This window comes from Gymnoscopelus microlampas, assembly GCF_963454915.1.
Source record: "Gymnoscopelus microlampas genome assembly, chromosome: 20".
Taxonomy (NCBI): Eukaryota; Metazoa; Chordata; class Actinopteri; order Myctophiformes; family Myctophidae; genus Gymnoscopelus; species Gymnoscopelus microlampas.
The window spans coordinates 19,700,186-19,726,782 of NC_139957.1; the positions used below are offsets into that span (position 1 = coordinate 19,700,186).

At 43.2% G+C, this 26,597-nt stretch overlaps 1 protein-coding gene across 2 annotated transcripts in view; it reads right to left on the bottom strand.

Annotated features, from left to right (window-relative positions):
* The window catches only part of slc25a21 (solute carrier family 25 member 21), a 129,442-nt gene that overhangs the window by 26,543 nt on the left and 76,302 nt on the right, over positions 1 to 26,597 (bottom strand). For both annotated transcript variants that reach the window (XM_084045750.1, XM_084045751.1), the window contains one exon: positions 17,587 to 17,670. In XM_084045750.1, coding sequence (XP_083901876.1) covers positions 17,587 to 17,670 — 84 coding nt within the window. The remainder of the gene's footprint in view (positions 1 to 17,586; positions 17,671 to 26,597) is intronic.

Consider the following 26,597-nt stretch of genomic DNA (forward strand, 5'->3'; position numbering starts at 1 on the left):
CAGTGTGATCTCCTTTTTCACAGTTACTTGTCTGTTGGGCCAATGGCGTCTCCCGTAAATGAATGCCTCACAATCTCAAGGTCGCCAGTTCAAGCCTCACTTGATGCAGACTTAATTTAAGTTGAATTGCAAACAACATGACTGTATCAATGAATACATGTGCAAATGGTAAAGATAACCTGAAATGCTTATTTGAGAGTACGTTTTTTCAACGTATGACATACTTCATTCTGAAAATCGCTGATCTACAATCTCACAACTTTTCATGGTTTGTGAGCTTGTAGATCGGCTACTTTCACTAGTTTTGGTTCTGAGGAGATGTACAATTTCTTCATTGGTAAATGGTTTGTGAACGAGTGATCTTAGTGTTAGTGAAACAGGGGCTTGGTTCATGAAAGAAGGCAAGAGTTTATGATCTTCAACAGACAATATCAGCCTGGACAAAGCTATAGCACTATAGGTAGTGTTGCAGCCTATTAGTCTGAAGGTTGAGAGTTCGAATCCTGTTAATGGCTGTAGGTTGAGATGTCCAATCAAACCATTATGTTTCCATCTCTCTCTCTCATCAATCTATTGTTTCCATGTCACTCTCTCTCTCTTCAATCTATTCCGTTTCCATGTCTCTCTCTCTCTCTATTCACTGGCCCCGTATTATCGCTGCTTGCAGCTATATTTATTATTATTCTTCCGCCGTTTTTGCCAGTTCTGGCCTAACCGCCTGGTCACTTCTTATGAAATTCGGCAATATGGTAGAGGGCTATGCCAAACGGCGAAAACCCGAAACTCACAACCATTGGCCAAAGGGTGGCGCTGTAGCACTCAATTGAACATGCCAACTTTGAACAGGTACAGCTCATGCCCTGTTCGACCTACAGCCATGAAACTTCGATACACACATGCGTCTCCTCATGCCTAACAACTTTCACTGTTTGACTTTTGACCTCTGACCTTTAGATCTCCCACCATTTCGAATTCTATGAAAAGCAGTAAAAAGCAGTAAAAAGCCTACTCCTCCTGGGATTTATGAGCAATCTGTACGAAACTGTATACACATGAACTTTGGACCAATGCCGACAGACGTAACTTAGCGGATTTTCCATAAGTGAAAACGTTAAGCTTTTATAAGCCAATGAAAATTGCAGCTTTTTTTAAATTATTCACCTGCCCCTAACACATACATGCAGACTCACATTTGTTTGACACTTTGCAATATTGTAGAGGGTCCTTCCAAGTATCACTGAAACCAATCTTACTCCAATTGGTCAAAGGGGGGCGCTATAGCAATTTTTTGAAAATGCAAACTTTAAACAGGCAAAAGTCATGCCTCGTTTGGCCGACAGCCGTTAAACCTGCTTACACATGTGCCTTGACTCATGAGGAACACATGTATCACTTTGACCAGTAAGCTCTGCCCTTAGATTGTCTGCAATTTTGAGCAGTTTGAAAAACATTTAAATCCAGGATTTCTGAGCAATTTGCATGAAACTGTGTCAAATACATGTTTGAGGCCCTTTTTCACAGGTTCAGGTGTGTTGGTTCAATAGCTTGATCGCTTAATCGCCTTGAAACCATAGGGTAGCCGGTTCGAATCCCACCTCAGGTAGACTTAATTATAATTGCATTGCACACTACATGACTATATCAATGAATACATGTGCAATTGTTAAAGATGACGAGAAATGAATACTTGAAAGTAGTTCTTTTCAATGTATGACGTACTTCATTCGCGCTTTTGTTTTGTTTGGTTGGATGCTCCCTTTTCACTGTCTAAGGCTGTGTATTGGATAGCTCCACCAGTAGAGTGTGAGTCTCATGTGCCAAAGGTCCCTGGTTCAAATCCCACTTATTACAGTTCACATTTAAATTGCATTGTACAAAACATGACCCTGTTAATTCAGACATGTGCAATGTTTAGACAATAACACGAAATGCTTTTGAGAGTAGTTTTTTTTTATGTATGACATACTTTCTTGTGAAAATAGCCGATCTACAATCTCACACCTTTTTAGATAGCAACGCGTTGTGAGCTTGTAGATCGACTATTTTCCACTAGTTTCCATTCCGAAATATATTGAGCAGTTTGAAAAACATTTAAACCAAGGATTTCTGAGCAATTTGCGTGAAAGTGTGTCATGTGTGTAAACTCCCTTTTCACTAGTACAGGTCTGTTGGCCCAATGGCTTAATCATCTGCCTTGAAACCACAGGGTTCCTGGTTCGAATCCCACGTCATGTAGAATTCATTATAATTGCATTGCACACAACATGACTGTATCAATGAATACATGTGCAATTGTTAACCAGTAAACTCCGCCCTTAGATTGTCTGCAATTTTGAGCAGTTTGAAAAACATTTAAATCCACTATTTCTGAGCAATTTGCGTGAAAGTGTGTCATGTGTGTGAACTCCCTTTTCATCAGTTCGGGTCTGTTGGCCCAATGGCTTAATCATCTGCCTTGATACCAGAGGGTCGCCGGTTCAAATCTCACCTCATGCAGACCTCAACTCAATTGCATTGCACACAACATGACTGTATCAATGAATAAACATGCAATTGTTAAATGAAATGCTTATTGAGAGTACTTGTTTTCAATGTATGATGTACTTCATTCCCTCTTTTGTGTTTTGTTTTGTTTTGTTGGATTCTCCCTTCTCACTGACCAAGGCTGTGGATTGAATAGCTTGATCAATACAGTGTTAGTCTCATGTGCCAAAGGTCCACGGTTCAAACCCCACTCGTCACAGTTTACATTTAAATTGCATTGTACAAAACATGACCCTGTTAATTCAGACATGTGCACTTTGCTCTCTCTTTCTCTTTCTCTCTCTCTCTCTCTCTCTCTCTCTCTCTCTCTCTCTCTCTCTCTCTCTCTCTCACTCTGTCACAGTCTGCCACTCTGTCACTGTCTGTCTGTCTGTCTGCCAGTCTGCCACAGTCTGTCTGTCTGCCAGTCTGCCACAGTCTGTCACAGTCTGCCAGTCTGCCACTCTGTCACAGTCTGCCAGTCTGCCACTCTGTCAAAGTCTGCCAGTCTGCCAGTCTGCCAGTCTGCCACTCTGTCAAAGTCTGCCAGTCTGCCAGTCTGCCACTCTTGTCACAGTCTGCCAGTCTGCCATTATTCTCGAAACCGCTAATTGCTGCTTGCAGCTATATTTATTACGGGGCCAGGCTTCCAGCATGGACCCGTATTGTTATTCGCATTATTCCATTTCTTCTTCTTCTTCTGCCGTTTTTGCCAGTTCTGGCTGAACCGTGCATACGCTTTTTATGAAACTCGGCCATATGATAGATGGTCATGAAAAACGATCAAAAAATAAATCTCACAATCTTTCGTCAAAAGGTGGCGCTATAGCACTCAGTTGAAAATGCCAACTTTGAACAGGTACAACTCATGCCCTGTTTTACCTACAGCCATAAAACTTCAATACACACATGCGTCTCCTCATGATGAACAACTTTCACACTCTGACTTTTGACCTCTGACCCTTAGATCTCCCACCATTTCGAATTATATGAAAAACAGTTAAAACCTATCTCCTCCTGGGATTTTTGAGTAATCTGCACGAAACTTTTTACACATGAACTTTGGACCTATACCAAAAAACGTTTGCAAAATATCTTCCATAAGTGAAAAAATGAAGCTTTAATGAGCCAATGAATATTGCAGTTTTATGACAATTATTCATCTGCCCCTAACACATACATGCAGACTTACCATTCTTTGAAACTTTGCAGAAATGTAAAGGGCCATTCCAAATATCACTGAAACCAATCTTACTCCAATTGGTCAAACGGGGGCGCTATAGCAATTTTTTTAAAATTGAAACTTTAAACAGGCAAAAGTCATGCCTCGTTTGGCCGACAGCCATTAGACCTGCTTACACATGTGCCTTGACTAATGAGGAACACATCTATCACGTTAACCAGTAAGCACCGCCCTTATATTGTCCGCAATCTTGAGCAGTTTGAAAAACACTTAAACCCAGGATTTTTCAGCTATTTGCATGAAACTGTATCATCTGTGTGATCTCCTTTCACAGGTTCTTGTCTGTTGGTGGCTTCTCGCTTAAATGTGTGCCCCACAACCTGAAGGTCACCAGTTCAAGCCTCACTTGGTGCAGACTTCATCTAAGTTGCATTTCACACAACATGACTATCAATGAATACATCTGCAATTGTTAAAGATAACATGAAATACTTAATTGAGTGTTTTTTACATACTTCATTGTGAAAATAGCTGATCTACAATCTCACAACTTTTCAGATAGCAATGAGAGTATGTTTTTTCAATGTATAACATACTTCATTGTGAAAATAGCCGATGTACAATCTGGCAACTTTTAATGGTTTGTGAGCTTGTAGATCGGCTACTTTCACTAGTTTTGGTTCTGAGGAGATGTACAATTTCTTCATTGGTAAATGGTTTGTGAACGAGTGATCTTTGTGTTAGTGAAACAGGGGCTTGGGTCATGACAGAAGGCAAGAGTTTGTGATCCTCAACAGACAATATCAGCCTAGACAAAGCTATAGCACTATAGGTAGTGTTGCAGCTACCTAAGAGTGCCTCACGATCGCAAGGTTTCCGGTTCAAGCCTCACTTGATGCAGACTCATTTAAGTTGAATTGCAAAAAACATGACTCAATCTATTCCGTTTCCATGGCTCTCTCTCTCTCTTCAATCTATTCCGTTTCCATGTCTCTTCAATCTATTCCGTTTCTATCTTCAATCTATTCCGTTTCCATCTCTCTCTCTCTCTCTCTCTCTCTCTCTCTCTCTCTCTCTCTCTCTCTCTCTCTCTCTCTCTCTCTCTCTCTCTCTCTCTCTCTCTCTCTCTCTCTCTCTCTCTCTCTCTCTCTCTCTCTCTCTCTCTCTCTCTCTCTCTCTCTCTCTCTCTCTCTCTCTCTCTCTCTCTGAGGTCGGCCATAGCTGAGTGGTTAGTGAGCCCGCCTAGGGAGCCAGAGGCTCTGGTTGACCCAGGTACGATTCCAGGCCAGGTCAGCAAATGTGTCGACGAAATGAAATTTGTCCCTGAGCAAGACTCTTAACCCCTAATTGCTCACAGGCCCTCATTGGAAACAAGACCGCAAGGACTTTCATAAACCGACCTGTTAAAGGAATTATCATTTCTCTTTCTCTCTCCTGGCCCCGTATTATCGCTGCTTGCAGCTATATTTATTATTATTCTTCCGCCGTTTTTGCCAGTTCTGGCCTAACCGCCTGGTCACTTCTTATGAAATTCGGCAATATGGTAGAGGGCTATGCCAAACGGCGAAAACCCGAAACTCACAACCATTGGCCAAAGGGTGGCGCTGTAGCACTCAATTGAACATGCCAACTTTGAACAGGTACAGCTCATGCCCTGTTCGACCTACAGCCATGAAACTTCGATACACACATGCGTCTCCTCATGCCTAACAACTTTCACTGTTTGACTTTTGACCTCTGACCTTTAGATCTCCCACCATTTCGAATTCTATGAAAAGCAGTAAAAAGCCAGTAAAAAGCCTACTCCTCCTGGGATTTATGAGCAATCTGTACGAAACTGTATACACATGAACTTTGGACCAATGCCGACAGACGTAACTTAGCGGATTTTCCATAAGTGAAAACGTTAAGCTTTTATAAGCCAATGAAAATTGCAGCTTTTTTTAAATTATTCATCTGCCCCTAACAACATACATGCAGACTCACATTTGTTTGACACTTTGCATATTGTAGAGGGTCCTTCCAAGTATCACTGAAACCAATCTTACTCCAATGGTCAAAGGGGGGCGCTATAGCAATTTTTTGAAATGGAAACTTTAAACAGGCAAAAGTCATGCCTCGTTTGGCCGACAGCCGTTAAACCTGCTTCACATGTGCCTTGCTCATGAGGAACACATGTATCACTTTGACCAGTAAGCTCTGCCCTTAGATTGTCTGCAATTTTGAGCAGTTTGAAAAACATTTAAATCCAGGATTTCTGAGCAATTTGCATGAAACTGTGTCAAATACATGTTTGAGGCCCTTTTTCACAGGTTCAGGTGTGTTGGTTCAATAGCTTGATCGCTTAATCATCTGCCTTGAAACCATAGGGTAGCCGGTTCGAATCCCACCTCAGGTAGACTTAATTATAATTTGCATTGCACACAACATGACTATATCAATGAATACATGTGCAATTGTTAAAGATGACGAGAAATGCATACTTGAAAGTAGTTATTTTCAATGTATGACGTACTTCATTCGCGCTTTTGTTTTGTTTTGTTGGATTCTCCCTTTTCACTGTCTAAGGCTGTGTATTGGATAGCTCACCAGTAGAGTGTGAGTCTCATGTGCCGAAGGTCCCTGGTTCGAATCCCACTTATTACAGTTCACATTTAAATTGCATTGTACAAAACATGACCCTGTTAATTCAGACAAGTGCAATGTTTAGACAATAACACGAAATGCTTTTGAGAGTAGTTTTTTTATGTATGACATACTTTCTTGTGAAAATAGCCGATCTACAATCTCACACCTTTTTAGATAGCAACGCGTTTGTGAGCTTGTAGATCGACTATTTTCCACTAGTTTCCATTCCGAAATATATTGAGCAGTTTGAAAAACATTTAAACCAAGGATTTCTGAGCAATTTGCGTGAAATTGTGTCATGTGTTTGAACTCCCTTTTCACTAGTACAGGTCTGTTGGCCAATGGCTTAATCATCTGCCTTGAAACCACAGGGTTCCTGGTTCGAATCCCACGTCATGTAGAATTCATTATAATTGCATTGCACACAACATGACTGTATCAATGAATGCATGTGCAATTGTTAACCAGTAAACTCCGCCCTTAGATGTCTGCAATTTTGAGCAGTTTGAAAAACATTTAAATCCAGTATTTCTGAGCAATTTGCGTGAAAGTGTGTCATGTGTGTGAACTCCCTTTTCATCAGTTCGGGTCTGTTGGCCCAATGGCTTAATCATCTGCCTTGATACCAGAGCGTCGCCGGTTCAAATCTCACCTCATGCAGACCTCAACTCAATTGCATTACACACAACATGACTGTATCAATGAATAAACATGCAATTGTTAAATGAAACGCTTAATTGAGAGTAGTGTTTTCAATGTATGATGTACTTCATTCCCTCTTTTGTTTTGTTTTGTTTTGTTGGATTCTCCCTTCTCACTGACCAAGGCTGTGGATTGAATAGCTTGATCAATACAGTGTTAGTCTCATGTGCCAAAGGTCCACGGCTCAAACCCCACTTGTCACAGTTTACATTTAAATTGCATTATGCAAAACATGACCCTGTTAATTCAGACATGTGCACTTTGCTCTCTCTCTCTCTCTCTCTCTCTCTCTCTCTCTCTCTCTCTCTCTCTCTCTCTCTCTCTCTCTCTCTCTCTCTCTCTCTCTCTCTCTCTCTCTCTCTCTCTCTCTCTCTCTCTCTCTCTCTCTCTCTCTCTCCACTCTGTCACAGTCTGTCTGTCTGCCTGCCTGTCTGCCACTCTGTCACTGTCTGTCTGTCTGCCAGTCTGCCACTCTGTCACTGTCTGTCTGTCTGTCTGTCTGTCTGCCAGTCTGCCAGTCTGCCACTCTGTCACTCTGTCACTCTGTCACAGTCTGTCTGTCTGCCTGTCTGCCACTCTGTCACTGTCTGTCTGTCTGCCAGTCTGCCACTCTGTCACTGTCTGTCTGTCTGTCTGCCAGTCTGCCACTCTGTCACAGTCTGTCTGTCTGTCTGTCTGCCAGTCTGCCACTCTGTCACTGTCTGTCTGTCTGCCAGTCTGCCACAGTCTGTCTGTCTGCCAGTCTGCCAGTCTGCCACTCTGTCACTGTCTGTCTGTCTGCCAGTCTGCCACTCTGCCACTCTGTCACAGTCTGTCTGTTTGTCTGTCTGCCACTCTGTCACAGTCTGCCAGTCTGCCAGTCTGTCACAGTCTGCCAGTCTGCCACTCTGTCACTGTCTGTCTGTCTGTCTGCCAGTCTGCCACAGTCTGTCTGTCTGCCAGTCTGCCAGTCTGCCACAGTCTGTCACAGTCTGCCAGTCTGCCACTCTGTCACAGTCTGCCAGTCTGCCACTCTGTCAAAGTCTGCCAGTCTGCCAGTCTGCCACTCTGTCAAAGTCTGCCAGTCTGCCACTCTTGTCACAGTCTGCCAGTCTGCCATTATTCTCGAAACCGCTAATTGCTGCTTGCAGCTATATTTGCTATTGTTTTTTAAACCATGCACCATTATGTGTATATTTTACTCTACTCATGCTAGGAATATTTGACATACAGTATCTGACCTGTTTTCCTTGTTTTCTTTTTTTATCGCTTCCCCTTTTCTTGAAAACTGCAAATGATGAGAGCTTGTATGACAAATGATTTCACACACATTTACGCAGTTAAACCTGTGATGTGACAAAGCTGAAGTTCAGTTGAGTTAGAATGCACTCTCGGTTTGGTGATTTTAAGATCATGTTCTTAAGCTCAGTGTTGAAGAAACACTGTGGTGTGGACTGTTCTAACATGCAGTCTGTTTGTGTCCAGTCTGAAACACTAAAACACAAGCTCATGCTGCTGCACTCTACAGCGCCTACACTACACTACCAAACGAGGGGTGCCTGTCAGGCATATAACAAAGCCTTAACGAATATCGTTTGCATGCATTACATGCCAACAAGCATGAGCTATTTCATACTGGTGCAGTGAGTTACATTTTCCTCAATTCTGTTCCAAAAAACAGTAAAAAAAAAAAAGACATTATTAATTTGCAAATGTGGCCAATGTTTTGACAGGAATAACATACAAATATAGTACAGTAGTGATTTCTCCAGCGTTAATAGTCCTAATTTTATCCAGCTATACAAATCCTACAGACCTGACTACTTTGCCAATACTAAACAGTGTTTGAGAGCCTCTGAGAGACGGAGTCACAGATGTGCGGGCCTGCATGTCTTTCCTCAGTCTAATCACCGTGCTAGGGCTGGGGGCTCATGTTTCCTCTCCCTCATCGGCTTAAGCCCAATGTATACTTTGCCGCGTGACGGTGTTGCATGCCCAAAAAACAGCCGATCTACAAGCTCACAATGCACCGCATTGGGACGCGCTGTGAGCTTGCAGATTGGCTGTATTTGGCGAGCAACACCGTAAGGATGAGATAGATATTAGAGAGAGAGAGAAAGACAGAGAGAATAGGCAAAGGTGAGAGAGAAGGAGAGAGTGAGGCGAAGACGGAGAGGGCATGAGAGAGAGAGACAGAGAGAGAGAGAGAGAGAGAGAGAGAGAGAGAGAGAGAAATAACAAGACAAAAAGAGACAGATCAGGGTCTAGAGTCAGCAGCTCAGCCCTGCCATGTCCCGGCATGAGTTTATTTTTAATAATAATTCTACAAGAGCTGGGGCCTAAAACTACTATTTGTATAAATTATAACTAAGTGGTTTGGCCTGGGGGCAATCCACTACTCGCCACTGAGGAGTGATTATGGTCCCACGAAAATATACTGTCAGTGATAATTGCTCTGTATGCAAGAGGATCTTCTGTCTACCGGGTCTGCCTGAGCCATGTTCACTGCATGTGGACACAACAAAATCCTGTGTGTCAGTTTAACTTAAATGGACCCTTATGGGTCCGTTATTAAACTCTCTGAGTTGATATAATATTGCAGTGTATATTAGATGTACATTTCTTAGGTTTTGACTTCTAGAATGCAGAGAGGCTTTTTTCCCCCGGTGACATAACCCTGAATTCTCTTGAAATTAATTTTATCCACACCTATTCATAGCAATGGACACACCCCAAAAATACACAAAGAGATATAAAAGCCATGCAGGTACAGAATGAAGTGTGTGTGTGTGTGTGTGTGTGTGTGTGTGTGTGTGTGTGTGTCCATAAATCAGTTGTGAGAGGCCTGCAGATTGCAGGAATGCCCAAGCCAAAAGCTAAGGCATTGGCAAAATTCTGTTCATTGTCTGCGATAATTGGCAGTCGCCATATGTGGAGGAGGCGATGCTTCCTGTACCCTGTGATCTGTATCCTGAAAGTCTTACCAAGTTTGCGCATCTACTATTGTTTGTGTTCAAGAATTACTTGTTAAATGTGAACGCAAATAAAGATGTTGTATGTGTGTATGGAGTGGTGGTGGCAGTGGGGGAGAGGATGGTGTGCACAGGCACAGTAGCAGGATAGATGGGTGCTGTTGAGCATCCACTGCTAGCTGACGGCCTCCCTCCTCCTCCTCAGACTGTCAGTGAGTGGGCCCGGGGGCCGGCCCTCTCGCTCCTGGAGCGCTCACTCACACACCTCACAGCAGATCCATTTTATATCCACTATAAAGCTGTCGACTCACCATAAACAGAGCAGAGTGGCCGGCACTTTCTCCTGGGGCCTGCACTGTCTCAATGTCCTGTCACATGTAGGGCCAGACACAGGGTTGGGGATTGGGACCACGACTACCGTTTCTTTCAACTCGTCCCTTATCTGTGTCATTTTACTAACGAGGTCTTCTTTTCTATACACAAGGCAAGCAAGTGTCTGGAGTGTTGACACAGAGCAGAAGCAAGTAAATCGCATTAAACTGAGCATTGTAAATATTAAAAGGGATAATGAACAAAGTTATCTTCTTTCATAATCACCCTGGGTGATGATTTTTAGAGTAATTAGAGTAACAGTTATATAGGCAATGTAACACACATACTTTATCGCACAATATTAGGTCATACGTATTAGTACTCACTGAATGCCCATGACAGCACAGTGGTTAAAGGGACTTTCAACAACTAGAGGGCCCGACACACCTACGTTGCACCGCCAATCCGACCGATATGCTCATATATGAAGATTTCTGTATCTGTCAGTCCTTATATACAGTAAGGGCATGCCCCCTGTTGTGCCCATATATGGAGCTGACTGATTTGTTTGCACCTGATGCCAAGACGACACATTGAGGTTAGAAAACACTCTCCATTTTTGGGGCGTAGCTGCATTTTGAACTCCTTATATGGTTATAGCTGAGTCATGGCGACATGAGCGTGATGAACGTGGTTCGCCGGCCCACCGGCCAGCTGGAGGCTTAACACTGAGCAGTCTCGTCTTTAAAACGTCGCGCCAAGCTTTTGTTTTTTAGATGAAGTTGTGAGGAAATGTTGTAATCAATGGTCACTGGTGTACAATCCTTGATTATGAAAATTAGGAGTGTAACAATTAATTGATAACATCTGGAAAAGAATCTATAATAAAAATCAAATGGCAACACATTATTTGTTCAGTTTTTAATTTCAAGTATTGGGCGTCACTTTGTAGCTTCATGTCGCTGGCTTCCTTTAAAAATTACTTGTCGCTTTGTCAATGCTAGTGTGAATGCAGCATCACAGCACAGTTTACTCTCCTCCATCTATAACCCAAAATGGTATAGATTTGAAATGATGTTATTGGAGCTGCTCGCTCAAGTTCTTCCTTTAGGCAGAGATTAGAGAAGAGTCATAGGAGAACACACGGCTGATATCGATAGTAAGACAAATGAGCATTGAAACCATTTAAAATATTCAGAACCAATAGCATATTGAAACATTTGCATTTTTGACAACACCAAATCTCACTGATGCACATATTATAAGTTAGTATACGCAATGACCAATGTGCAATAGCAATGTACTAGGGTTGTCCGATATTGGCTTTTTTACCGATAACCGATATACCGATATTGTCCAACTCTTAATTACCGATACCGATATCAACCGATACCGATATATGCGGGGATTATTGTGATTAGGGTAAGCTCAAATTTCATATCACACACACCATATACAGTAAGAACTCCTGTAACTTATTTATAAAGCAAAAAAAAAATATATATATATATATATATATATATTTTTTTTTTTTTTTTCAAAAACCGATACCGATATTTTCCCGATATCAATTTTTATGCTAATATCGGCCGATAATATTGGGAGGACATCCCTACAATGTACAGTATATACCCTCCACTACACCACTGGTGACAACCCAACATGTATTCTCCCTTTATCCTCTTTCTGTTTCTACAGAAGGAGATTGTTTATTGTATGCTTTATGTTTGCACAGAAGCACACCCTTTATTCTACCATTTTCTACATTGTGTTGCAGACATGGTGTACAATTATGGCAATACTATTGACTCTACAATATTTACAATGCAATTAATTTATAGCACACCCCTTATTCTACCATTGCCTACATTGTGTTGTTGACAGAATGACTTGACTATATTTACATTGCAATTAATTTGTAATAGAAACAAAGAAAAAACACAGTTGGAAGAGGCAGGGACGGATTAACGGATTAACCCTGGGACGATCATCTTTTAGGGCCCCCCTCCACTCCCCCGTGTCAGGTGGAAGCAGCACGCAAACACACTGCTCGGGTTTTATGAGGTGAGGATGTCTGGGGTGGGCGGGTCCTTGGGTACCTTCTGGATGCTCACGGATGTCATAGAAGGTAGGTTTGTTTCCCTGCCCCCATCCCTGTTTTTAGCGGTGCCAACCGCTCTACGTTTGACTCTGTCCGTATGTCCGTCCGTCCGTCCGTCCGTCCGTCCGTCCGTCCGTCCGTCCGTCGTCCGTATGAGCCCGGGATGAGCACGGCAAAGAAGAAACACATACAAACACACACGCGCACACACACACACACACACACACACACGGACGTGGAGACTGCCTATGCCATCTCTCGTCTCATTGCCCACACGTACCACTGGTTATCAAAGAGGGGTCCAGGGACCCCCAGCGTATGTTATGTCCGAGCACGGGATGAGCACGGGCTATAACTCCAGTGTGCAGCATGCCACCAAGTCCAAATTTGGTATGTAGACCACCAATAGGGACGAGCATGAACGAGCATGAACTGCTGAAGCTATCAAAGAGCGCATGTTATGTCCGTCCGCCCGTATGAGCACGGGATGAGCACGGGATTTTAAACAGCTATAACTCCAGTTTGCAGCATGCCACCAAGTCCACATTTGGTATGTGGACTTAGACCACCAATAGGGACGAGCATGAATTGCTGAAGCCCCGCCCCAGGGTTCCAGGGACCCCCAGCGTATGTTATGTCCGTCCGCCCGTATGAGCACGGGATTTTAAACAGCTATAACTCCAGTTTGCAGCATGCCACCAAGTCCAAATTTGGTATGTGGACTTAGAACACCAATAGGGACGAGCATGAATTGCTGAAGCCCCGCCCCCCTCTGTCTTCCCATTGGCTGGCCTTTAAACAGCCATAACTCAAGTTCGCAGCATGCTACGGAGTACAATTTTTGTACATGGACTAAAACCACCAATAGGGACGAACTGTAATTACTTAAGCCCCGCCCCCCTCTGTCTGCCCATTGGCTGGGCTTTAAACAGCCATTATTCCAGTTTGCAGCATGCTACCAAGTACAAATTTGGTAAGTGGACTCAGACGACCAATAGGGACGAACTGAAATGCGTTAAGCCCCGCCCCAAAGGCACCGCTTCCTTCACACAGGGTGTGATTTTTTTTTCTAGAGGCAGGTCTTCGGGTGATTTTCACCCAACGTTAGTGATAGAGGGTAAAAACAAAATCCCATACTCCCACAATGGTCAGCTGATGCAATTAGACTGTGCTTTCACTGGACAAGGCTCACATGTCCCAGGAATGGGTGGACCAAAGGAAAAGTTCCCAGCTCCATTATCCGTTTTTCTTTTTTTGGTGAAATTTCATATTGAAATATTAAAGAAGAGTACTTCAATTTGCCATGTATTGTTGTACTTTAGTTAATATATTTTGATGAGAAATATGTTTTATAGAATTTATTATATCGGGTAAAATATACCTAACGTTAGTGATGGTGTAACAATGTTCAACGTTAGTGTTCTAGGGTTAAGGTATGTGTGGGTAAAGAAAGCAGCAACTGCAGATATTTTATCATACAGGATTTTAATAGTCTGTAACCTAAAGTACATGTGTGTGCATGTATTTGTAATAATAATAACCTTAACTTGCGCAGTCTTGCGGACATGCCACGCCAACATTTCGCTGATTGTACCATTGTACCATATGAGTGAGCGACAGAAATCCTTCTAACCGCTGCTGTAAATACAGAGGAGGGGCCCACATATTTGACATTTGATTAACCTCTACACTTCAATTTAGTAAATTCCACTGGCCCAATGGCTAATCCGTCCTTAGTAAGAGGGATAGAGACAGGAGATATTGCATAAAGGAGATATTCCCACTTTGATGTTACTTGTAAAGCGTACTGTTATACTGTCCTTTTTTATCGCAAAAAAAAGATCCCATGCAAGTACATACATGTATATAAAAATTATAGTTGATCTGAGATTAATTCACAATGTAAGAAATATTCAGGGATTTTTGGGAGTGTGCACAAGTGCAAAATAAATTTGGCACTGATTGGTCCAGTGGTTAGCGAGATTAGCCACAGACAGACAGACGGATACACATACACATACAACTACAACTACAACTACAACTAAACATACACATACACATACACAGACCAACCTAAGCTAATTTGCTTAATGAACATCATGTTGTATTGAAGACTTGAACCAGATGTGACCATGAGCAAAAGTGCCAAAAGTGCCAGAGACATGACAGGCATACACGTATCCCTAAATCCCCACTGTAACGCCTCACTTCCTCTACCTCTTTTTTCACGGACCCAAAGAAGAATAATGACGCTTTTTTTCAGACTAGGCTCATTTTAACTTGATTTGTATTCATACTTGATATGACAGAAGAAGGGAGAGATTGATCTTGTACTGTACGACTTTACAAGATCAGCTGATTTAACAACAGTGGCGAGTCTCCCCTGTGAATGAATTAACTCTACTAGGCCAGGGACAGAGATTTTGTTTTCACCTCTGTATAGGCGAGGATGTACTTTACCATCGTTATTGGCACAACAGCGTTATGTTTAGGACAGAAGTGCTTGCATCAGTTCCATAGCCATCACTGAATTCATGCACAATAGGCTCTATGCACAGCAGCCATATTGGAAAGAATTTGGGCCTCTTCTTACTTCCTTCACAGGTGTTACCAATGATACTAATGAAGGCTCTGTTCCATTCTGGTCAGGGTGTTGATATCGTGCATGTTGGCTTACTAGAAACACTCCATTTTAGTTCCCAAATGGCCCCTTATGGTGGGTGTGTAACTCTGAGAGTGTACAAATGGAACCGGGGCCTTGAAAATAAGACAACCACTATGCCACACTAAATGGAACAGAGCCTTAATTAGTATCATTGGTAACACCTGTGAAGGAAGTAAGGAAGGGGCCCAAATCATTCCCAATATGGCTGCTGTGCATAGAGCCTATTAGCTGTGCTGTCATGCTGATTTGGCCATGTCTAGCTGACCACTCAGATTGCCTGGTCAGAACTGCCAATTGCATAAATCATGAATGACATCTAACCTACTCAAACTCAACAGCAGCAATAAAACAGAGGCTCATGGTTGTGGCTCCCAAGGTGCTGTCTATGATGCTTCTGGAATCAATGTATAAGACTACAGGTTGTCATAGGAAAACACTAAACAGCTGAAAAATACAAAAACCTTTGGAGGTGGGGCTTTAAAGAAGGCACTTCTACAAAACGTGCAAAGCAGAGCTTATATGGCACAGGAGCATGACAGTGATGCATGGGCTCCTGAAAAGGCTTTCATGGTTGAACTGTGTAAACTACTGCCTGCCAAAAGTCAACAGCTCCCGACATGAATGCACATACGACATATTTAAGCAAATTATTAACTAAATACATCTACTAGACCAACAAAGTTAACAAATAGGCTTAAGTGAGTGAGTATGTGAAATAATATGGTTTGCTATGCTACATGTGTAAGACTTCATAGATTCCATATAGTCTGTCACTCAGGTTTAGGGATAGGTATCATTCAAAGATCTTTCCCGATACCATACGGTTCCTGAACGATACTTTTTTCTTTCGATTTAGATTATTTTTGGGTCCAGCACCGTGTTTAAAGAAACTGTGGGGATGTTATCCTACTCCGTTTTGCACTCTATAGAGGCCCCTCAAAATGCGATTCCAGTTTGGGTATGACTCGAATTTCGGTACCCAGCCATACTCTGGTTACATCATAATGATGTAGTGACAGTCCTGTATTAGGCTATATTCCTTCCTGTGCCTTCTCATACATGCACAGTTGCGCAACAACCCAAAACATTGTCATCACATGCCCCAGAGAGACAGAAATATGGAGGGAGGTAGGTCATGCTCCTGGTGGAGATTTGCACTCCACTGAGCGCACCATTTTTGATAATAACAATGAATCAAATGACCCCCTATAATGTGAATACAATGAGAAGCACTGAGGATCACAAAAAGCTTCAGCACGGCAGTCTTCTGCTGTATACATCTACCAGCTGCATTGTTTACTATTTGACGGTCCATCTAGTGGCGTTGGGAGGAGGGAGTTTAAGCTTCCAATAATAATAAGCCTCCAATATTCAGCAGGACGTTTGGTCATTGTTATGGTGAGAACTGGGTACACCGATTTTACACAAGCTGAAGTCCAATGGCCAAAACGTGAAGCAACCGGTTATAGCGCCACAATAAGGCAGATTAGAACATTTTGGGCTGGAGTTTTTTTTTGGCCAACTGGATCAGTGCAGCGGTGCCCGAGATTAGGTGCTCACAGACAGACAGACTGACTCACGGACAGGGGCGAAAACATAATCAAGATTGCTTGCCTTATGTATAATGCCCATTTCAGCCACTTTAAACTCACTCATATTTCTAGAAACAAGTCCTGCATTATAAGCAGCAGTGCACACGTACAGAGCAACACAGATGGATCTGTCGACCCGGTTTCTGGTTAGGAAAAAAACGTCACCTTCACCTTGGGTGCAACATCATCCACCACTCTTGTCAACACCGCCATAAACTCGTTGACATTATTTCCAGAGCTGATCTGAAACATTTCTGCTCCCTGCTGAACAGGCGCCCAGACCAACCTGCAGCGACAGAAAACACCCACCCCGGCTGGCTTCCCACCCACGAACATGGCCAATGACCATTCACCACGGCAACCATGAAATATTCTTTGAGTAAAGTGCGGTCGAAACAAAAATCTATACATTTATAGCTACAGTAAGGCAACTGTTATAGTAATAATCCTGATGGCTCTTTAGAATAGAGTTGTTCCGATACCGATACCAGTATAGGAAAAGCCACCAATATTGCCTAAAATGCTGGTATCGGTAAGTATGCCCGTCTATGCCGAATTGCCGATCCAATACCATGTATCTCATGATGATATTTTATTTACATGAAACATTTTTTATTTTATTTGGATGCTTCAGTTCATGTTGCGCTACCATTTTATACGGTTTCTGTACTATTTACTTAATTTTACCAGCTTGTGGCTGCACTTTAAGAATTATTAACAGAATTGTTATTTATTCCTCAATAATCATTACTCAGCATCGACACAAGTTGAAGGTATCAGAATCGGTGGAAATATCGGAATATCTCTACTTTAGACTATGCATAGGACACCTACAAGGATTGATGTCAGATGAAACCAGATGTATCTCTAAAGTGGCTTTTGTTATACAACAACTGCCTGCTACCAGTGACATCAATATCCTACAGTACCTTTCATTGCGATAGATGGTTTTGAAGCAGTCTCCCAAGCTCCTATAGCTGTTCGGGTCACTGGTTCCCCGCTGGATCTGGAACCTGAAACAAAACATAAAAAATGTGATTGATGAGAGGCCTTCTATTGAGTGCCTACAGTATGTATACGGTATAGCACACAATATAGCAGTACGAACATATGTAGCTGTTTGTAACAAACTAATCTTTTTCTTAGCTGTCTAATGATCAATTATATTAATAATGAAACTGTAGTATAATCGCAATAATACACCCCCCCCCCAACCACTATGCTGTGTTATACCAGTACCATGTGCGGTGGACAAGCCAGGTTAAGAAAAGCACTATACTGTTGCATTATGGTGCTGAATAATAAACCATAACATTTGACATTACATCGCAACACACGCGCGCAAATGCGGGGCTTACAACATTTTTCATCTCAATTTTTCATCATCGCAAAACACGTTAGACAGTTTTTTGAGTCATGTTTTGATTAGTTAAAACAGACAAACAAAGGGAAACAAAATATGCACGACAGTGCATGCATGCACGCAACCTAAGAGTTCAGCACCACGGACAGCGATCAGGTCATTTTGGAACCCACTTCAAATAATGAGCAATATCGTTAATTATCAATAGATAGAATGTTTAGAAAAATTGGAACAGTGGCACATCAGTTCAAGTACAAATTCTATTTCAAGTACTACTCACCACTATTTATGTATTACATGTGATGGGCCTGCCCGGCATGCCAAGGGGAGGGGCCCACACAGTCCTAATATAAAATAAAGGTCAATGTGACAGGCTCTGGGAGACCAAGGCCTTGGGGCACCTGGCCCCTCAACCCTTCCTGGAGCTCTGCGCCTATATCTCACCGATATTTGGAGTTACCGTTCATCGGCTGTATGGCTTGCTCGCCATTATTGTGCTGACAATGCCATGCGTCACCATGTAACGTGTCGGGTTGGCCAGGTTATTACGTAGAATAGGCTCGCTCCCTCCCTTCCCTCTACCTCTCACTCTCCCTCCCTCCCTCTCTGCCCCTCTCTCTCTGTTTCCCCGTCTCTTGCTGAGCAAGCTCTGGCCTGATGTCACATATAACTTCCTTCTTCCTCTCCCTCTCTCCTTGTATGCGTCTCTGTCTCTCTCTCACTGATCGAGCTCTAGAACAGAAACAGAAACTGTTTCCTAAAAACGACGATTTGCACTGTCGGGAATGTCCATATTTGGGCATGATCCGCCGGCCCACCACAGACACACAACTTTATATAGTGGATAGTGTGACATGTAGTGAATGGGCTAAACATAAAATACAACTGGTAGGCTACTTTATCGAGAAGTTGATTTGAATGCATCATCATAATGAGCTCATTTCCCCCTCACATTCCCTCCCTTCTGCCTTTCATCCCCTGTTCCCCTCAGCTGAAATGAGAGGCACCCACCACCACCACCACCACCAGCAGCAGCAGCAGCAGCAGCACAGAGGAAAACTCAAACATTTACTTAACCCACCCGATCCAATTAGCCGCCCAACTCCCCGGGACGAGGCCTTTTGCAGCGAGCGTTTCTGCTGCTAACACGCTAGTAAGTCCATTGTAACAGCTCTTCAGTTACGTGTAAATTTTTAATATGATGGAGCCAGTCAAGGGGCTTTTTTTTGGTTGCAGCAAAAAAAGCACTGGTACCTCCCCAATAAAGTCTCCTGAAGCTGTGTGTAAATCTTTTACATGAGAGAACAGTTGGGCGGGGTGGGGTGGTGGTGGAGGATCAGAAAGAAGGGTCCAGAAATTAAGGGCTGGCGATATTGATGCTTTGAGATGATGAGAGGAAACCATGTAGCCAGTAAGAAAGAACACATCAGACTGACGTTAAGTTTATTCACCTCCGGCCATTTCAGCAACATAGAAGCAACACAAATGAAAGCACTGGGTCAATACATTTCATATTAACGGCTATGGCACAAGAGAGGTGCATAAAGAGACATGCTGGAGAAAGATTCTCTCCTCATATGGCTCCGACTGCCAGGGTCACAAGGTCAGCAGTAAGTCGTCCAGGCGGGTGCCTGATGGGGCCATAAAGAAGCCCCCAGGTTCCAGCGGAGGGAGGAGAATGGTTTGGAGCGGGGGTGTGGGTTTTAGTGGGGTGAGCGGCCTTTCATATCGCTAACAGATTAACATCTTAGAGGGGTGCCCCCCCCAGAACCCCCTATTTGGTGGATTCCCAAATAGCTTGTAACCCGTGCCTGAAAACCAGTTAAAACAGCATAATAAATGGATGTGCGACACCGTGTTAAAAGAAGAGAAGAAGAGAAGAAGGAACTTGAGGATAGAGGCATGAAAGAGATGAGGTGATGGGGGTTGGGGTGGAGGGGCTGGGGTGCACAGACCCGGAAGATTTAAGACCAGTGGGGCTTGTAAACAAATTCAAATCGGGCTTAATTAAAGGCATATGTCTCCCAGGGTCAAGGATGGAAGGGGTCCCTCTGTCCCCATGCAGGATCCATACTTTGTCTCTCTGACCCTCTGCTCTAGCTGACCCGACCGAAACCGGCACCGAGAGAGCGAGAGAGAGAGAAAACGAGGGAGCGAGAGGGGTTGGCAGAGACTGTGGTCCAGGTTTCAGCCGCACTGACTCCAGTCCTGACCCTGGGGTCACCTCATTTCCTCATGGCCCTCTCCTACCCTGCCATAAAAAGCTGGACCAAACGGCAAAGCCCAGGGAGAGGGAGATAATGGGGTGGACCATGAGGAGCTACTGGGCAGCAGGGAAAGCCTCCGGCCCCCAGGTGGGGAAGTTGCTAATGCCTTTTCACAACAGCACAACGGTGGAAACAACACATCAGTTGATAGCAGGGAGATGTGTTAATGAAGACTCCATTAGTACTGGGTGAACCTCCATCTTTAACCCAATCAATCGGGGAATGCAGATTTATTTGGCTATTAAAAAATAGCAGATATACAAGCTCATAGCTTGTATATCTGCTATTTTTTTAATCTGGATTTTTTTTTGGCAAATCTTTGAATATATATTCTACAAATGTCTTCTAAATCCTAACAGTTTTTTGAAAAACCTTATGTAGCTATGAGTGGTGCTCCAACTTTTCCAAGTCAAGGACCCCCAAAATTATATGTATTTGGCTATCTCAAAATATGTTGTTCCAGGGACCCCCAGAAGCACAGATCGGAGTTAAATGTTCGCTTTAAAACACACATATATACATATATATATATATATATATATATATATATATATATACATATATATATATATATATATATATATATATATATATATATATATATATATATATATATATATATATATACATATACATATATATATATACATATACATATATATATATACATATACATATATATATATATATATATATATATATATATATATATATATATATATATATATTCAATTTGCACACATTGTCAAGATTATTCAAAAATAGCAGATCTACAAGCTCATAGCGCGGCACTTGGTGCCACGCTATGAGCTTGTAGATCTTTTGAAAAGCCAAAGAAATCTAAAATGACAGATGCGTTCCCGGTCTTAAAGGGTTAAAAGGCTTATGCAGACAAGCCCAAGCCACTAAGGTCACCTTTCACAACTACTAATGTTGGAAACAACGCATGCTAAGCACGATATATGTACAGGGAAGTTGTGTTCAGAGTAAATGTCCTGTTTTAAAGGGCTTATACAGACATGGAACTACATTAATAAGGCCCAAGTGGACAGAGGGATGTAGCTATAGCTAGCCTTGGCGGTTTGGCCTTGGGAGCCAGCCCATCCTGATTGTAAACTCTGCAGACAGAGGAACAGAAGAAAGCCCTGGGGCTTCTTTAAAACACATAGCTCCCATCTAGCATCTCCTTCACTTTTTGTCTCTCAACAACGGAGATATACTCCGAGGTGATGAGATCTGCGAGTTCATTGAAAGCCCTGTTCCTCAACCTCCACCCTCCCAACCCCAGTCCCGCCGGCCCTGCTTTACAGGTCCCTGAGCTGGCCAGGTGAGGGTGATCGCAAGGGCAGGTTATGGTGCTTCTGTGAGCGAGACGAGCACTCTGGGGTAAATGATCCTCAAACCCTCCACCACCTGACCTCCCACTCCCTATAAAAGTGCAACTTTCAGGCATCCACAAAGGAGGCAAAAAGGTAAATGAGGGTGGAGGCTAGCGCCCAATGCTTTGTATTTTTTTATGGACCGGAGCGTGGCGTTGGAAGGCCAGGCGAAGCCACTGGTCCAGGGTCGTGTCCGCTCCTAGACCCTGGTGGTAATAGGGCTCGGGCCAGGACCGACAAGGCGGGCTGTCACCCGGGAGAGGACGAGCTGTTGAGGTGAAGCTCAATAATGATGGTGTTAAAAAGACGCCTATGGGAAGGGGGGTAAGGTTATTGGATTGATCAAAAGACAGAGGCTTGATGGGTCTGCTTTTAAAGGGGCAGGTCGTGCTTTTAAAGGGGTCTTTTAAAATTTTACCTTGTTAAATGAGAAGGTATTCCCTCCACACCACTCCTATATGTCAGGGAGAGAGTGCAATGTCTCACTTTTTTGAGAGCCAGCACTTTGACTACCAGAGGACTAAAAGTAGAAAATACACTCTATTTAGCAGTATTAAGAATAAAAGTTATATATTAAAACAATGATCTCACAACAAATTGTTATTATCTTTTGTTATCTATCATCGAGTACGGATTTAAATTACATCGTAAGATAAGGCTATAAAATAATTAATGATTTGGTGTCATGCGCGTTTGTTTGTTAATGAGTATTTGTGCTGGTTGCTATAGTGTGTAACCCTTGATCTGCTTACACCTTCCTGCGTGGAACGCCAAGTGGTTTGATGGAACAAAAAAGGAGAGGCAAAAAAAACAATAGCAATGAAATAAAAAATGAAACTGAATGAGCCAGAGGGGAGGGGACGAATGTTTGAAACACTTTCTCATAATAGATCTTAGCTGCATAAGACAATCCAGAAGGCAGCATTAAAAGGAAATCTATTTTTTACAGCCAGACAGTTAATTTTAATGAGCGGGATCATAAAGATGGTAAAAGTCCATTGCATCGGTACATGAGGTTAAAAGCATTTTCCGACCTAAATGATCCAACATGGCAAATGCGGCCATCCAATCCAGTCTCGCCTTCAGCCGACCAATGGCTCTCCGGTTCAAACAAGAGAGAACCAACAAAATGGTTCCCCTTCCGTCCAATGGCTGCTTGCTTCGACAAATCACTGAATAACAGCACTGAGCCATTGTGTGTGTATGCAGTGCAAGGCACCTACAGTATATACAGTATGTATTAGCAAAATGTGGGGAAAATTTGCTCAATGAATACATTTAATGTATTCATTGCCTTTGACAAACACACATAATCATAACTCTGGTCTCTATTCACACAATGAATCTCCTGATACTAATTTCAGCCAATGTGTGTACTGCATGATTAACAATAAAAGTTAAATCAGATGAGAACTGAACATGAAACCTGCATGTTACCTTCAGCAAACTGTCAGTTAAGAAGGTGCGGAAGGGACTTTGAGTGTGGCAGGAGGAGGCCAATAAAAACAGACCTTTGGAGGGAGAAATACAAAGATAAAGAAGATGCGGTACGGGTTTTGGGGGGGGTTAGAGGGGAAGTGATAAACTTTTGGCGCTTGTGACACGGCAGGCTGCTGGGGCTTGGTCTGGGCCAGGCCAGCTTGGGTTTCAGCCAGCACTGCAGGCCTGCTAGAACCTGGGACAGCCCGTGTTATGAAGCAGGCTGCGCGGGGGGGTACAGCAGTTACATGGCTGTTAAAGGGCTACGACGTCTCTCTGCCATGCCCTCCCGTTCTCTTCTTGTCCTTCTTCTCCTTCTTCTCCTCACACAGATAAAACTGACTCCTCTGGTCCCCTATGGTGATGCTGGGACCAGTTTGCCGGCCCAGATGTCTCCTCATATACTGCGACCTCTCTGACCCAGGATGAGACTGAGCTGCAATGCAGCAGAGCAGGAAGAGGTGCGTAAAAGAAAAAAAGAAAAAGCCAGGGGAGAGCTGGGGCAAGGCCATGACAGGGCTAAATGAGCTTAAACAGAAATGAAACTGTGAGATCAGGATTTCTTTTTTTGTTGAAGTAATGTTCAAATTATGATCAAGTAACAGCAATTGTTTTATTAAATGGAAATTAAAGATCTAAAAAGTCTAAAAAGAAGAGTAATAATAACCCATGATCAATCAATGAAAACTGAAGCAGATCACACATGATAACAATAACAATTGTTTCTTATCTCAGGTACTCTGTAAATATGCAGATAACTTGTATGCCTTCTGTTGTTCTCTTGTTTGATCTCCTTCCCACTTACCCCCCACCCCTCTTCTTCTTCTCCCTCCCCCCCTCTTCTTTCTATGGAAATTAACGTTGCGATGGGAATGATGTACAAAAACAAATTTCACCCACTTTTTTACCTTGTAAACCTGTGATGTGACAATAAACCTGATTCTGATTCTGATTCTGAACAGGCGTCATTAGCGTCAGCATAATGGGAGAGATCGCTTGGTCTGGACCAGCAACAGCAGGCATCAGTGAAAAGATACGTCATTTTTGTTGAGTGACATGTCGCGCGACACTTTTCCGCCAAGGCATAAATTAGGCTTAACTTGTGCCTTTGATGTAAGGAAATGCCGCAAGGATTGTGGAGGCTCCCCCTGACAGCGGGGAGCAGGCAACCCTTGGCCATAACACACACTGGCCGCTCCAGACACGAAGACATCTGCCCTGCGTGTTTCCAACAGAGAAACCCGAGAGTCTATATTACAACACTGAACTGTCTTGTCTTGTCCACCCCCTGCCTCTCGAAGGCCAAGCCCCCTGAGAACAAGAAATACATTACAGGAGGAGGGGAATGTGCAGGATGTTGGAAGATGTCTCCACAAAGCATCCGCACAGATGCTGGACACAAATACGTTTTCATCAATTCCCTTACTGCTTCTTTAAAATGGGCCATTTCAGCTCGCTGGGACTTCTTTTTTCCTCCTCCATTTAAACACAGGTAACTTGATGCACTTGGGCGATGACACCTACCTGGACCGGACCTATTTAATACCAGGCTGTAACGTGCTGTGGCAGGGAGAGCAGCAGGAGGCAGGGAAGCCACTCCTGAACATCCTTGAAAGCTACTAAAGAGCTCATTTGATATGGGAAGAGGGTTTAGGATACTGCTGTCTATATACCTCAGAACCTCCTACAATACACTATGCCTCTCAGTTTCTCTGTCCATCTATCAGGTCTAGCTCCTTTTGCCTGTGTACCTAGTATATCATCGACAATCATTATTAGTGATGAATATGAAAGGGGCGAAAATGTGTTGGTGCGTGTGGGAGAGAGAGGCAAAGAGTGAGAGAGCTGAAGCAGCAGGGATGTATAGTGGTATACAGCCACATCCCAGTGAGGGTCTACTGGAATCAAAGGGCACTATACTATAATGAATTGCATTGATGCCTTCACTCTATAATTACTGTACTGGAATGTGCCCCCTCCCTTAATTGATAATAATCACATGTGCTCCAGTAGGCAAACAGACATGTCGACAGAGAGAAAACTGCTCATAACAGAGCACCAAAGATAATAATATTCACAGGTCTAGATTTGTACGTCTTCAGCTATTTTTTTAAGTATCTATTATTATCTTTTTTTATGTGACACCTTTTAATCATAACCTAGCGCAGCTAAATGTTGTCCTTTCAGTGTCTTAAGTTGCTATATGACAGTTATCTCCATTAAGATATTGTATGACTGGTCTAGTCGAATAATACGGGGTGTATCCTGCTCTGGTCTTAATCTCAACTTGGACTCGATTAGACCCAGCCTTGATCTCAGCCCAGACTCAACTAATTTAGTCTTAACTGCATTGCTGCTCGCTCACCACACCATCAGTTCTACAGGCTTCCCCATATAATACAGTACATCGTCGCTGTCTGGTAGAAATCATGTCCAAAACTGTTACTTTTCAGGAAATGGAAGAAATAACCTGTGTTCCGATGGATCCAATGTAGTTATTATTTTTTTGATAATACTTTTCATCTGTAGAATATTTATAAAACCCTCAGATGCACTTAACCACTTCCAGTTTCAAAATGTTTCAAAAGTACTGAAAAAAGCCGTTCTACAAGCTCATGTAGTAGGGCATTAATTTAAGTAAAAAACATACGTTTGAATATGGACATGCAGGTACCCTGCCCGACAGCGACAATTTTTCTGGAGTCCACACTGTGAGCCTCTTACCCTAGAGTCTCTGGGTGTGTATGTGTGTGTGTGTGTGTGTGTGTGTGTGTGTGGGGGGGGGGGGGGGGGCTGGTGTAGCTGGGGGATTAGGAGCTGACATGACGACCTGACGACCACTGACCTGCCTGCTCCTTTACAAGGCCAGATCAGCTATCAGGCTCTGTGTGCTTTGTGCCCTGCTGTTTGAAAGCTGTGTCAGGGGGATTCCTCCACAAGTGCACCGGGGTTCACCAAACAGTCGGGGGCGAGAGTTAAAACTGGGGAAGAGGGAGAGAGAGAGAGGGGCAGGAGAAGAGCCTTCGGGGGCCATCCTTAAAGCGCTGCCACCCGTCTCCCCCGACGGGACGGAACAGGATCATCATCTGTCAAAGCCCCCAGTCAAAGATCACTTTCCAAGCCTCCCCAAGCAGGACACGCTTTCATGCATGCTGTGATCATATGGAGGCAGATGGTCGTCATAGCTACCGCTGTGAGAGGAGTGAGGGCCGAATCCCCCAGGTTTTTCCAATCAGCCCCTGAGTCTTGGGACAGGCTGCTGGCAAGGCTTAGTGGTTTACAATGCGTCTGACAGCCATGTCATACAATACAATTCATACAATTACATAACGTAACACAATTGCTCCACTACAAATGTAGAACAGGGATGTAAAACTAAACATTACATAAGCGTGTGGCAAATAGTGAAGATCAGAAGCGGCGATACGAGCTGTAATGACGCATATGTGCGA